Source organism: Xenopus tropicalis, chromosome 5 (assembly GCF_000004195.4).
Source record: "Xenopus tropicalis strain Nigerian chromosome 5, UCB_Xtro_10.0, whole genome shotgun sequence".
Classification (NCBI taxonomy): domain Eukaryota; kingdom Metazoa; phylum Chordata; class Amphibia; order Anura; family Pipidae; genus Xenopus; species Xenopus tropicalis.
In genome coordinates, this window is record NC_030681.2 from 13184522 (window position 1) to 13199314 (window position 14793).

General features: G+C 41.2%; 1 protein-coding gene across 1 annotated transcript in view; it reads right to left on the reverse strand.

Annotated features, from left to right (window-relative positions):
• Window positions 1–1601: 1601 nt before the first annotated feature.
• kctd3 (potassium channel tetramerization domain containing 3) overlaps window positions 1602–14793 on the reverse strand; it is a 33976-nt gene continuing 20784 nt past the window's right edge. The window contains exons 10-18 of the mRNA XM_002939274.5: window positions 13453–13568; window positions 13223–13310; window positions 12181–12297; window positions 11120–11290; window positions 9917–10072; window positions 7012–7108; window positions 4604–4788; window positions 3816–3954; window positions 1602–3145 (exon numbers count right to left, since the gene is read on the reverse strand). Coding sequence (XP_002939320.2) covers window positions 2599–3145; window positions 3816–3954; window positions 4604–4788; window positions 7012–7108; window positions 9917–10072; window positions 11120–11290; window positions 12181–12297; window positions 13223–13310; window positions 13453–13568 — 1616 coding nt within the window. The 3' untranslated portion in view covers window positions 1602–2598. The remainder of the gene's footprint in view (window positions 3146–3815; window positions 3955–4603; window positions 4789–7011; window positions 7109–9916; window positions 10073–11119; window positions 11291–12180; window positions 12298–13222; window positions 13311–13452; window positions 13569–14793) is intronic.

Consider the following 14793-nt stretch of genomic DNA (forward strand, 5'->3'; position numbering starts at 1 on the left):
TCAATATCAATTTCTGTAGTCACCCCCAGGCCTGATTACTGCCACACCTGTTTCAATCAAGAAATCACTTAAATAGGAGCTACCTGACACAGAGAAGTAGCCCAAAAGCACCTCAAAAGCTAGACATCATGCCAAGATCCAAAGAAATTCAGGAACAAATGAGAACAAAAGTAATTGAGATCTATCAGTCTGGTAAAGGTTATAAAGCCATTTCTAAAGCTTTGGGACTCCAGCGAACCACAGTGAGAGCCATTATCCACAAATGGCAAAAACATGGAACAGTGGTGAACCTTCCCAGGAGTGACCGGCCGACCAAAATTACCCCAAGAGCGCAGAGACAACTCATCCGAGAGGCCACAAAAGACCCCAGGACAACATCTAAAGAACTGCAGGCCTCACTTGCCTCAATTAAGGTCAGTGTTCACGACTCCACCATAAGAAAGAGACTGGGCAAAAACGGCCTGCATGGCAGATTTCCAAGGCGCAAACCACTTTTAAGCAAAAAGAACATTGAGGCTCGTCTCAATTTTGCTAAAAAACATCTCAATGATTGCCAAGACTTTTGGGAAAATACCTTGTGGACCGACGAGACAAAAGTTGAACTTTTTGGAAGGTGCGTGTCCCGTTACATCTGGCGTAAAAGTAACACAGCATTTCAGAAAAAGAACATCATACCAACAGTAAAATATGGTGGCGGTAGTGTGATGGTCTGGGGTTGTTTTGCTGCTTCAGGACCTGGAAGGCTTGCTGTGATAGATGGAACCATGAATTCTACTGTCTACCAAAAAATCCTGAAGGAGAATGTCCGGCCATCTGTTCGTCAACTCAAGCTGAAGCGATCTTGGGTGCTGCAGCAAGACAATGACCCAAAACACACCAGCAAATCCACCTCTGAATGGCTGAAGAAAAACAAAATGAAGACTTTGGAGTGGCCTAGTCAAAGTCCTGACCTGAATCCTATTGAGATGTTGTGGCATGACCTTAAAAAGGCGGTTCATGCTAGAAAACCCTCAAAAAAAGCTGAATTACAACAATTCTGCAAAGATGAGTGGGCCAACATTCCTCCAGAGCGCTGTAAAGGACTCGTTGCAAGTTTTCGCAAACGCTTGATTGCAGTTATTGCTGCTAAGGGTGGCCCAACCAGTTATTAGGTTCAGGGGGCAATTACTTTTTCACACAGGGCCATGTAGGTTTGGATTTTTTTTCTCCCTAAATAATAAAAACCCTCATTTAAAAACTGCATTTTGTGTTTACTTGTGTTATCTTTGACTAATAGTTAAATGTGTTTGATGATCAGAAACATTTAAGTGTGACAAACATGCAAAAGAATAAGAAATCAGGAAGGGGGCAAATAGTTTTTCACACCACTGTATATCATTGGGAAAACTGCAAATTGGGTTTCGCATATAATTGTTCTTACACTTCCCAGACAGCAAGATTAATGGATCCTCGGATATTTAGGGACACCGCTTAATGAAACCGGCCATTTTGTTCCTTTCAAATTAATGAGCAGCAATGAGATTTCCAAGGTCATTTTTTCCCATTGATATTTACCCACGTCGAGACCACAACGTCCGGGGACGGAGAAGAAAAATCGACGGTTCCATTTGCAATTTTTTTTTTTTTTTAATGTTCCGTGGATTATGTCAGTTTACGTTACAGTAGCGTGAATATGAACATATCACAGACTGCAAGACAGGTTTGAATGATACTTTTCTATAAATACTCAGTGTTATATATGTTTTCTAAAATCGATTTCCAGTTTAGACAATGCTAAAAAAAAAAACAAACAAACCTCGGAGCATTAAATACTGAAATAAGAAGTCAATACACTGGGGGTTATTACCCACCAGCCATATTGGCCTGACTCCCCATAATCATGTCTGAGTGACATCACAAGGTAGGAGTGACAATTGTGACGTCACTCACGTTTGATGTAATATGCTTGGGGTGGGGTCTGGCCTTCAGGAACGATAACTAATAAGCCCCCGCTAAGTTTACTGGTGCGTAATGGAGTCAGTGTACACGACACCCGAGTGCAATATTGCTATATTATAGACACTTTGCAAACATGGCAGAAAAATAAAAGTACTATAGCAGCGATAGTGACTTGTCAAGCCCTCCGGATGTTGTAGAACTACAAATCCCGTCAAGTTGCCACGCCCCTGGGCTTGAAGGCCATCTATCACTATATTATGGCCCGGCTACGTGCAAATTATGCTATACATTAAAAAAAAAATCAGAATAAATGTCTATTGACTGCATCAGTGCTGTAAGATAAATAACTATTTATAAATCAATAAGTTATGACACTAGCATGTGTGTACAATTAAGCTTTTTTTTTTCCTCTTATAAAAGTATATATATTTATAAAAGTACAAGGGCGCAGAAAGACTGCATAGATGGTCAAACCCTCACAGGGGGCATCGTGTAAGGCCGGTTCTCCAGAAGGCTGAGATACAATCCAGTCTTATGGGCAAGGCAAAGATATCTGAGCGGAGGAGTCAGACGCTAGTATTTCACGTTTCTCTGGGAACTGTAGCCCCCCGACATGCTTTAGAAGCCAAAAACAAACACAAAAACATTCTTGCCTCCGTACTAAGCGTAGTCCTGGCAGGAAGAGTCGCTTTTCTTACGGCGCGGAGAAGTGGTGGATTTGGTGGGGGATGGCGACGCCGTGCCGGGAGAATCGTTTCCTCCTTCGCTCGTGTTGGGCGAGGAACCGACGTGAGGAACGTGGGAGACTTTTCTCCTTCCTAAGAACGCTCCGTCGAAACCACTTCTCCTTTTTAACTCGGACTTTGATTCGCCGTCGTCCTCCCCGACGCGTTTCTTGGCGTCTAAGCTTTCGGGGCCTTTGCAGGCGTCGGGTAGGTTTTCCAGAGCTTTGCTTCCCCTTGCAGTCTTTTTATCTGGGGTGCAGGTTTCATGCTCGGCTGGTTTTACTTCACATTTTACTACAAAACTTCCATTTTCTGGGCTTGCCTTTTCAATATTGTTTTTCCCGAAGCTGAACGACTGGAAATCCCTGTAACTGTGGAAGCTCTCTGTTCGCCTTGCCCTTGCTAGTAGTGGGCTCTCCCGGTAAGGCCTAACTGACCCGTAGGTGGCGGCTTCATGAATGGTTTCATGCTGGAGCTGCAAACTGCAAAAGAACAACAATGCATGAACCAACCCAGAACTGTGTCCCTATATACTGCCTCAATTAATCTATAGATATAATGCTATAAAGTGCAAATAGAAGGTAACAGATTAGGGGTAGGTCAGTGCTGTCCAATAACAGGACACAGAGATGCAAATAAGGGAGCACAGGTATAGGACCCATTATCCAGAATGCTTGGGACCTGGGGTTTTCTGGGGTTTTCCGATCTCCTACCTGAATTCTGCCAAAAAAATTATTTAAACAGTAATTAAACCAAATAGGGTTGTTCTGCCCCCAATAAGGGGTAATTATATCTTAGTTGGGATCAAGTACAGGTACTGTTTTATTATTACAGAGAAAAGGGAATCATTTAACCATTAAATAAACCCAATAGGGCTGTTCTGCCCCAATAAGGGGTAATTATATCTTAGTTGGGATCAAGTACAGGTACTGTTTTATTATTACAGAGAAAAGGGAATCATTTAACCATTAAATAAACCCAATAGGACTGTTCTGCCCCAATAAGGGGTAATTATATCTTAGTTGGGATCAAGTACAGGTACTGTTTTATTATTACAGAGAAAAGGGAATCATTTAAACATGAAAAAACCCAATAGGACTGTTCTGCAGGTAACAGAATAATAACAAACCATATATATATACCAAGACTTACCTTGAGTTTGAATCCCGGAGTCGGCTCTGATGAACTACAGAAGTTGCGGGGCTGATGTTGGGCGTCGCACAGCGAGACGTGCTCAGATCACATTGGTCCAGAAGCTTTAGAAGCTCTTCTTCCGATGGACCGCCTACATCTAATGACAGTAAGAGACCGTTCAGCCATTGGTTCAGTAACATTCATTCAACTTCTCAGTCTGAGAAATCTCCCTGAAAAAGCAGTGGTGGGACTGGGACGCTGGAATCCAGAAAGGGCCGAAGCAACCAGCAACATTGCCATTGCAGCACAGGCACCCTGCTATACAAGCTGAATCAATACCCCTTTAAAGGACATGTCAACCCCAAAAGTCAGTTTTTTTCCTAATAAAAGAAAACTTCCCAGTACACAGTACATTTATTACACATTTTTATTGCTTTAAAAGTTACGTGTAAATGTAATTGCTATTGAAAGCAGCATTTGCTGAACTCCTGGTTGTTACTTTTTAAACAATGTTGCAAAGGTCGGTCTCCCCCAGCGAGTCAGGTCTGTCAGTCTGCTGCCTTGTGTTACATTGTTTCAGTCAGAGCCACCGGGGCAGGGAAGAGAAAAGGACAGGCAAACACTACTTATAATAGCTATTATATATACGAATAAGTCAGAAACCATTGCAAATATGTAATGAATGTATATTGCAAAGTTGCTTAGAATTCTGTTTTCTTTTATTCAGAAAAAATATTATATTTTGGGTTGACTTGTCCTTTAAAGAACACAGATTTATTTAGACAAAACATTTCACTTTATTTTACCTTTCTCTTCAGTTTTTGTCACCATGTCCATAGCAGTGGTGAGGTCCCACATCTGAATGCTTCCGTTGGAGTGTCCAGTAAAGAGGTAGCGCCGCGGCCTGGAGCCCATTCTGCTCGACCCCTCGCATTCCCTCACCGTGAAACACGTGATTGTGGTGCAATCCACCGCCTGAATTTCACAGATTCTACAACGGAAGGAGACCAACATGAGACTGGAATTCTCGGACCAAAGTCTGGACACACGGAAGTTTTAAAAATAAAGCCCATGGAGCCATTGCTTGAAGTCTTTTATTTGTTCCTTAAGAAATGAAACCTTGTTTGAAAGATAAATGTAAAGGACTGGGGGGTATATTCTTGAGTTGAGGGGTAGGAATAGGTGGCCACGTAATGATTACCACCTGCTTATTATTTTGCTTTCCATGTTCCAAGGCAGTGATTATCAACCAGCCGCTGCCCAATGAGCCCAAGTCACCAACAGTTGGAGAGTAAATGTTACATTGATGGTACCATAGTTTTTGCACTTTATGGGTTCAAGCAACACTTAGTGGCCCCCTTAGCTCATAACAAGGCTGCAGATATACACAGATGGCTGTGTCGGTCACCCTGCTGGAATATTTACAATAGTGAGTGAGTACTAACTCCAATCCTTGGGGTTGGCATTTCAGGATTATCTAAGGGTAAATAAGCAGACCCTTTTTTCCCCCAATGCCAAAGCCCATGACCACAAAGGAGAGGGAAAGGTAAAAACTAAGTAAGCTTTATCAGAAAGGTCTATGTAAATACAGCCATAAGCACTCACAGAAACGCTGCACTGAGTCCAAGAAACACAGGATTTCTTGTCTCTCTTTTGTAAACATGATGTTCCAGTGTCTGACTTCCTCTCTCAGAAACATCCTTAATTCCCTGGGCCAGAGTCTGCGCACTTCTCTCCTCTCTCCTGCTCCCCCCTCCCACCAGAATGCTAAGAACTTCCTCCCCCCTCCCTTAGGAACGTGTAATCTCAGCTATAATGGCTAGACTGCAGGCAGGAAGCTACCTAAAATGACAGCTGCTATCTTAAGCAAACGGAGAAAGCTTCTAAAGCTGTTTACTTAGGTATGGTAATGGTTTCTGCAGAATAAATATATTGTTCTAGGTGGCACTAATGTGGCAAATCTATTGGCCAAAATGACTTTCCTTCTCCTTTAACATCAAAAATAGGGAAAAGCTGACAAAGTACAAGTAGAGGGGATTATAGGCAGTTGGGGGATGTTCTTTTTTCCCATAAAAACAATCAGCGCACCAGAGGTCCCCCCTATAGATTAGAGGAACGGAGCTTCCATTTGAAGCAGCGTAGGGGGTTTTTCACGGTGAGGGCAGTGAGGTTGGGGAATGCCCTTCCTAGTGATGGGGTAATGGCAGATTCTGTTAATGCCTTTAAGAGGGGCCTGGATGAGTTTTTGAACAAGCAGAATATCCAAGGCTATTGTGATACTAATATCTACAGTTAGTGTTAGTGGTTGTATATATATAGTTTATGTATGTGAGTGTATAGATTGGTTAGTATAGGTTGTGTGCTGGGTTTACTCGGATGGGTTGAACTTGATGGACAATGGTCTTTTTTCAACCCTATGTAACTATGTAACTATGTAAAATCTCTAAACCCAGCCAGGAATTCAGCCAACAGCTGTAGAACCACTGTATTAACCCTTTAGCGTGAGGCTCAAGTAAGTGATGGGAACTGAAATTTTTGCTACAGAGATGGAGCAAATGATATCTAGAACAGGGCTGTCCAACTGAAGGCCCATAGCCCAGATAAGGCCCTCTCCCCTTTTACTCAAAAGCTCTCCAGAGACTTCTTTGTAGGTCAAAAATGATTTTAAAAAGGTGGTGTAAGAAATAATCACCCCAATGTAAAACATTGGACAGCACAGATCTAGACGTTTTTGCTTCTATTTCTCACCAAGTTACTCCATACAAACAGGTCGTTAAAATCCTGAACATGTTGCACTGTGGGGTGCCATAGGAAATTAGGGATGCACCGTACCCACTATTTTCGGATTGGCCGAACCCCCAAATCCTTTGTAAAAGATTCAGCCAAATACTGGCTTTATATGGAAGGGTTAAAGAGAACTGTGTGCTTAGCACGTGGCAAAAAAAAATTCAACTTCCAGGTTTAGATGACAAAAAGCCACATGATTTTAATGCTAAGGATTTGATTTAGCCAGGAGCGTGGATTCAACCGAATCCGAATCCTGCTGAAACTGGTCGAATACGGAACGGAATCCTGGATTTGTTGCATCCCTATAGGAAACAGTTTGCTCAATCTTTAGCATCAAAGTGCACCCATGGTTTTCAGTTGAGCCTGAGAATTAAAAATTAATATACAAACGTTCCAAAACTGGAATCAAAATAAACATATGATTTACCTTCTCCCAGTAGAAGAGAGTCTTACAAATAATTTGTTTGTTATGGGCACCACTTTTTGGATGAATACTTGCTGATCGTCCCTTTCTCCAAAAGGCCCTGGGAAAGAACAGGGAAGGGGGGTTAGAGTTACAGTATGGAGACCTACAGCACTTACTAAATAGGATATCCAATATAAATAAATCTAAAGCAACCGGACTTGTTAAGTAATCATTGAAGACATCCAGTTGCTTTAGATTTATTTATATTGGATATACCATGGCCTGGATAAATGATAAATGATAAATCTTCATATTCATACTTAATAGGATAGTTCTACAGTATTATACAGAGAGGTCCATAGCAGCTCTCATTAGTCTTCCAATAACAATGTATGGAAACCCAACTGAAATCAGCCCCAATTATTCTATGCGTTGTGTTTTATTCTGTACATATACAAGCACTGCACCTTTCCCTAAAGAATGACCACATTAAAGGGATAATGAAATAAATGGCCTTATACATGTCTAGTAACCCATAGCAACCAACCAGGTAGCATTTACTAGTCAGCTGTTTGAAACCCAAGATCTGGTTAGTTTCTGTGGGTTACTATACAAGCAAACTTAAAGGAGAACTAGAGCTTAACTAAAGAAGTAGGCTATAAATATTGTACATTATGTTTTGGGGTTCTGTACCAGCCCAAAGCAACCCCAGCCCTTTAGCGGACAGATCTGTGCCTCTGTAGATGTCCCAGTAGCCCCCCATCTTCTTTTCTGTTAAATCCCAGCACATGTTCTGTGCTGCTGTCACTTACGTGAGCTTAGGGGCCCACACACACTATATTGTATATACAGAATATAAATGGCACAATATAACCTGAGCTTAGGGACCCACTCACAATATACTGTATATACAGAATATAAATGGCACAGTATAACCTGAGCTTAGGGACCCACTCACACTATACTGTATATACAGAATATAAATGGCACAGTATAACCTGAGCTTAGGGACCCACTCACAATATACTGTATATACAGAATATAAATGGCACAGTATAACCTGAGCTTAGGGGCCCACTCACACTATACTGTATATACAGAATATAAATGGCACAGTATAACCTGAGCTTAGGGACCCACTCACAATATACTGTATATACAGAATATAAATGGCACAATATAACCTGAGCTTAGGGACCCACTCACACTATACTGTATATACAGAATATAAATGGCACAATATAACCTGAGCTTAGGGACCCACTCACACTATACTGTATATACAGAATATAAATGTCACAGTATAACCTGAGCTTAGGGACCCACTCACACTATACTGTATATACAGAATATAAATGGCACAGTATAACCTGAGCTTAGGGGCCCACTCACAATATACTGTATATACAGAATATAAATGGCACAGTATAACCTGAGCTTAGGGACCCACTCACACTATACTGTATATACAGAATATAAATGTCACAGTATAACCTGAGCTTAGGGGCCCACTCACAATATACTGTATATACAGAATATAAATGGCACAGTATAACCTGAGCTTAGGGGCCCACTCACACTATACTGTATATACAGAATATAAATGTCACAGTATAACCTGAGCTTAGGGGCCCACTCACACTATACTGTATATATACAATATAAATGGCACACTATACTGTATATATACAGAATATAAATGGCACAATATAACCTGAGCTTAGGGGCCCACTCACAATATACTGTATATACAGAATATAAATGGCACAGTATAACCTGAGCTTAGGGGCCCACTCACACTATACTGTATATACAGAATATAAATGTCACAGTATAACCTGAGCTTAGGGGCCCACTCACACTATACTGTATATACAGAATATAAATGGCACAATATAACCTGAGCTTAGGGACCCACTCACACTATACTGTATATACAGAATATAAATGGCACAGTATAACCTGAGCTTAGGGACCCACTCACACTATACTGTATATATAGAATATAAATGGCACAGTATAACCTGAGCTTAGGGGCCCACTCACACTATACTGTATATACAGAATATAAATGTCACAGTATAACCTGAGCTTAGGGGCCCACTCACTATATACTGTATATATACAATATAAATGGTACAATATAACCTGAGCTTAGGGGCCCACTCACAATATACTGTATATATAGAATATACATGTTGCTATATAAAGGCTGATTAGTAGTTTATTTAGGTTCACATTACATGGCAGCTTTGAAACCAGTGTAATTAGCACCAGAATCACCCCTGTAGCATCAGCTTATATAACAGGCCAACCTCATTTTCTGCTTGATAACTTGTAACGACCCCTAAGCTCAGCTTCCAAACAGCTGCCCACTGAGCATGTGCAGTGCCACTGACACTTTCCAAGATGGGGGGAGCCCCTGTGACAACGGTAAAGACCTGAATCATTGCTGCTATTGAGATGCTGAAACTTTAGGCTGGTGCTGTAAGTTTGTATATAAAATACGGCATTTTTTCCCATATTCTTTTTAGGGCTTAGTTCTCCTTTATGGCCATATATTTCATTACCCCTTCTTTGAAATCCAATATCTGATTGGTACTATTGGGTTACTAGATCTAAGTTTATGGGATTTTTATTGTTACCCAAATATCAGTGTTATGTTGCATACATTTTTCTCTATTTATACCATAAGTCTTCCCCTAGTCTTCCAATAGGCTGCAGGAAGGACTTGCTGGAAGGTCTATTTCACCCGTATGTTCCTGACTAAGCTGGAATACAAGTATTTTCCCATAGGACAATGATCCTGCCCCTTGATTTAAAAGGAAGTAGATACCAACAAACAACCTTTTGTGGTACTGACAACTCCCTGTATATAGAGAGCCTCCCAAGCCCTGCATACTGCATATTGTTATACAAGCTATACCTATGTCATTGCCTGAAGAGTAGCTCCCATGGCTTTCTGCTTCTTCTAAAGACAAGATCTTGAAAGAGGCAAGAGGAGTGGAGCCGGGCTGGGTGGAAATCATCCCTCGGAATCGCGTCACTGTCCACGTCCGGACGTGATTGTTATCAGCGCAGACTATTAAATACATTAAAACAAGAGTTTATTCCACACAGTCATATTGAAGAACATGGAAAAATCCAAAGCAAAATAGGACTTTTTTTTCCCTGAAGAATTCCTGCTGTTTTGCATATGAAGGAGATGACAGTTTGGTAACAATGTTGCCATCATTGTTCTTTTGTGTGACCCTCCATTGGCTGCACATATGCTCTATAGTGATCCCCAACCAGTGGCTCAGGGGCAACATGTTGCTCCCCAACTCCTTGGATGTTGCTCCCAGTGCCCCCAAACCAGGGAGTTATTTTTGAATTCCTGACTTGGGGGCAAGTTTTGGTTGAATAAAAACAAGATTTCCTACCAAATAAAGCCCCTGTAAGCTGATAGGGTGCATAGAGGCCCCTAATAGCCAATCACAGCCCTTATTTGGCACCTCCATGAACTTTTATGGTGCTTGTGTTGCTCTCCAAGTCCTTTTACATTTGACTGTGGTTCAAGAGTAAGAAAGGTTGGGGACCCCTGCTCTATAGGAACCCTACAATACAACTGATGAATGGGCCCAACAAGGATGGGACCAGTGTGCCGCCGGGATGTGACCCAGTGGAGTAACATGAATACTCAGCAAAGACACTTTCTCTGTGTAAATAGAATTTTGTTTAGTTTTGCAGCATGATATAGGTACATACTGTACATCGGGTTGGGTACCCGCAGAATACCTGCAAAGCAGTTGGGTTTTGGGTAGAAGGTCCCCAATTACCAGACCATGTAGGCAGTCTGTGGGTACCTTGCTTGGGTGCAGAAGCGTTCCCTCCCACCCCAACAATAATGCTATTTTTTTTCCTCCTTAACCGGAGTGATATCACCGTGCACGGTGACGTCACTTTTGGTGACCAGCATGGAAGGTAAGTTTACCCATTACTAGTAGGGTTGCGTAACTGGTCTGGGTAGGAGGCATAGCAGGGTGATGGGTGCAGGTCCAACTGAGGCACAGGTATGCCCAACCAGACCCGCACCGGTCTCATAGCACATACAATAAACATACAAATAAAGTATCTACATATCTAGTACCTGAAACAAGGTGTTTCTCAGACAACATGATCTTTGTGACAGAACTCCGATGAACAGTGAAAGTCTGGAAGAGCTGGGGGCCAGAGCCAACCGTCTCGGGGTGCTGCACTATCACTCGCACAGCGCCAGAACTTGTACCGTAGGCGATCTCGATCCAGTTTCCGCTCACACCTGAAACCCACAGCAGACATGTAACCATTACGTCATTATTGTGTTTATCTTGATATTTATGATGGGAACCAATGGAAAGACATTAAGAAAAAAAAGTAAGGTTTTCTTGGAGGTTTCTACATAATGGAAGGAAAGTAGGAGCAGCGCAATTGTGTCAGGAGAATTGCCCCTTTGATACCCCAATGATGCAAGAATTCTGGGAAAAAACACATGCCGATTGCGCTCGAAACTGCACTTTGCTCACTGCACTTGCGGATATAGGTGAGCCCCATATAACCAGAAGTTAAATGTGTATATGTATATATGTGTATATGTATATATGTGTATATGTATATATGTGTATTTGTGTATATGTGTGTACGTGTATATGTGTGTATGTGTGTATATGTGTGTGTATGTGTGTGTATGTGTGTGTATGTGTGTGTGTGTGTGTGTGTGTGTGTATGTGTGTGTGTATGTGTGTGTGTATGTGTGTACGTGTATATGTGTATGTGTGTATATGTGTGTGTATGTGTGTGTGTGTATGTGTGTGTGTATATGTGTGTATGTGTGTGTGTGTGTGTATGTGTGTATATGTGTGTACGTGTATATGTGTGTGTGTGTGTATGTGTGTATATGTGTGTACGTGTATATGTGTGTATGTGTGTGTGTATGTGTGTATATGTGTGTACGTGTATATGTGTGTATGTGTGTTTATGTGTGTATGTGTGTTTATGTGTGTATGTGTGTTTATGTGTGTATGTGTGTTTATGTGTGTATGTGTGTTTATGTGTGTATGTGTGTATGTGTGTGTATGTGTGTATGTGTGTATATGTGTATGTGTATATGCTATTTATAAGCACTTTTATTCAAATCCAGCTGTGTATCAGAATTCCGATACAGATACTCACTTGTTTTAGGAGTCAGGTAGACGCTCAGGGCAGTGATGGCATCGTTAGAGGGATCATGGTACAGTTCAGTCACCAGGAGATCATTGTCTTTCATACGCAGTGGAAATTTCTGCATATCTGTAATAAAATTACCCCTTGAAACTGGCTGCTTTACACTGAAATATTCCTGCTTTGTACATATACCTATGTTTACTTAGTTTTATGGTATCTCTCTACAGATTAGGGAGCTTAGTACAGGGGAATCCCTATGGTGCCATAGTTTTATGGTATCTCTCTGTACAGGCTATGAGCAAACTTAGGGGCTGTTCCTGCTGAATTGTGCTTAGTACAAGGGAATCCCTATGTGCCACAGTTTTATGGTATCTCTCTGTACAGGCTGAGGAAATTTAGGGGGCTGTTCCTGCTGAATTGTGCTTAGTACAGGGGAATCCCTATGGTGCTATAGTTTTATGGTATCTCTCTGTACAGGCTATGAGCAAACTTAGGGGGCTGTTCCTGCTGAATTGTGCTTAGTACAGGGAATCACTATGCTGCCATAGTTTTATGGTATCTCTCTGTACATGCTATGGGCAAACTTAGGGGGCTGTTCCTGCTGAATTGTGCTTAGTACAGGGGAATCCCCATGGTGCTATAGTTTTATGGTATCTCTCTGTACAGGCTATGAGCAAACTTAGGGGGCTGTTCCTGCTGAATTGTGCTTAGTACAGGGAATCACTATGCTGCCATAGTTTTATGGTATCTCTCTGTACATGCTATGGGCAAACATAGGGGGCTGTTCCTGCTGAATTGTGCTTAGTACAGGGGAATCCCCATGGTGCTATAGTTTTATGGTATCTCTCTGTACAGGCTATGAGCTTATATACAGCTTACATAAGGCTAAGCCAGCAAGCTGAGTCAGTGAGACATTCTTGGGGAAATAAAACAAAAGGAAAATAAATATTCAGCTCTAGGTTTCCATACACATAAAAGTATCAAGTTTCCTTCAATATCTGGTACATGTTTATAATAAATGTACATAAAAGCTCTTTGTAAATCTGCTGACCTATATAATAAATGGATCCATTGTTGCAACCCAAGAGAAGAAATGATCCAGCGGTATCGTAGCTTGTAATAGGGACAACGTCCTGAACCTACAGAGAAAGGGAAGGTTAGAAAGGTCGGCCATTATCCCATGGACTGTGTTCTATACGCAGGTCCCCCTGAAGCTTCTCTATGTAACTGGGAGGTCTGCTTGTCTAATAATAAATATAATAAATATGATTAGAAACGTACCTGCCAGTGCTGAGTTACGGCATTCCATACGCCGACTTTGCCTGTATGGCTGGTAGCCACCAACTGGTTCCCAATAAAGAAAAGTGCATCCACAGGCACGCCCAGACTGAACACACCTGCATTGGAACAGAAATTGTAACAGAGTTACCTATGCACAAAGAGGGCATAAAGCACACATATTCTTATATAGGGATAGGATCCATTATCGGGAAACAAGTTATCCAGGAAGCTCTGAATTACAGGAAGGCCATCTCCCATGTACTCCATTATAATCAAATGACTTCTTCATTATCTATAATAATAAAACAGTACCTGTACTTGATCCCAACTAAGATATAATTACCCCTTATTGGGGCAGAACAGCCCTATTGTGTTTATTTCATGGTTAAATGATTCCCTTTTCTCTGTAATAATAAAACAGTACCTGTACTTGATCCCAACTAAGATATAATTACCCCTTATTGGGGGCAGAACAGCCCTATTGGGTTTATTTCATGGTTAAATGATTCCTTTTTCTCTGTAATAATAAAACAGTACCTGTAGTTGATCCCAACTAAGATATAATTACCCCTTATTGGGGCAGAACAGCCCTATTGGGTTTATTTCATGGTTAAATGATTCCTTTTTCTCTGTAATAATAAAACAGTACCTGTACTTGATCCCAACTAAGATATAATTACCCCTTATTGGGGGCAGAACAGCCCTATTGGGTTTATTTCATGGTTAAATGATTCCTTTTTCTCTGTAATAATAAAACAGTACCTGTACTTGATCCCAACTAAGATATAATTACCCCTTATTGGGGGCAGAACAGCCCTATTGGGTTTATTTCATGGTTAAATGATTCCCTTTTCTCTGTAATAATAAAACAGTACCTGTACTTGATCCCAACTAAGATATAATTACCCCTTATTGGGGGCAGAACAGCCCTATTGGGTTTATTTCATGGTTAAATGATTCCCTTTTCTCTGTAATAATAAAACAGTACCTGTAGTTGATCCCAACTAAGATATAATTACCCCTTATTGGGGGCAGAACAATCCTATTGGGTTTAATTAATGTTGAAATTACTTTAAGGTAATGGAGATCCAAATTATGGAAAGACCCCCTTATCCAGAAAACCCCAGATCCCGAGCATTCTGGATAACAGGTCCCATACCTGTACTGTCCATTCTACTGGCTTGAACTATTTTGTGTATTTAGGGGTAATCATGGGGTGATGCACAATTCTGTTCTGTTTTCTGGCCCCGTTCACTACCTCTAAAGAAAATGGAGGAACTATATGGAACATAGTTTCATTGTTTTTTAATTATTTGCATTCTTCTTCTTCTGACTCTTTCC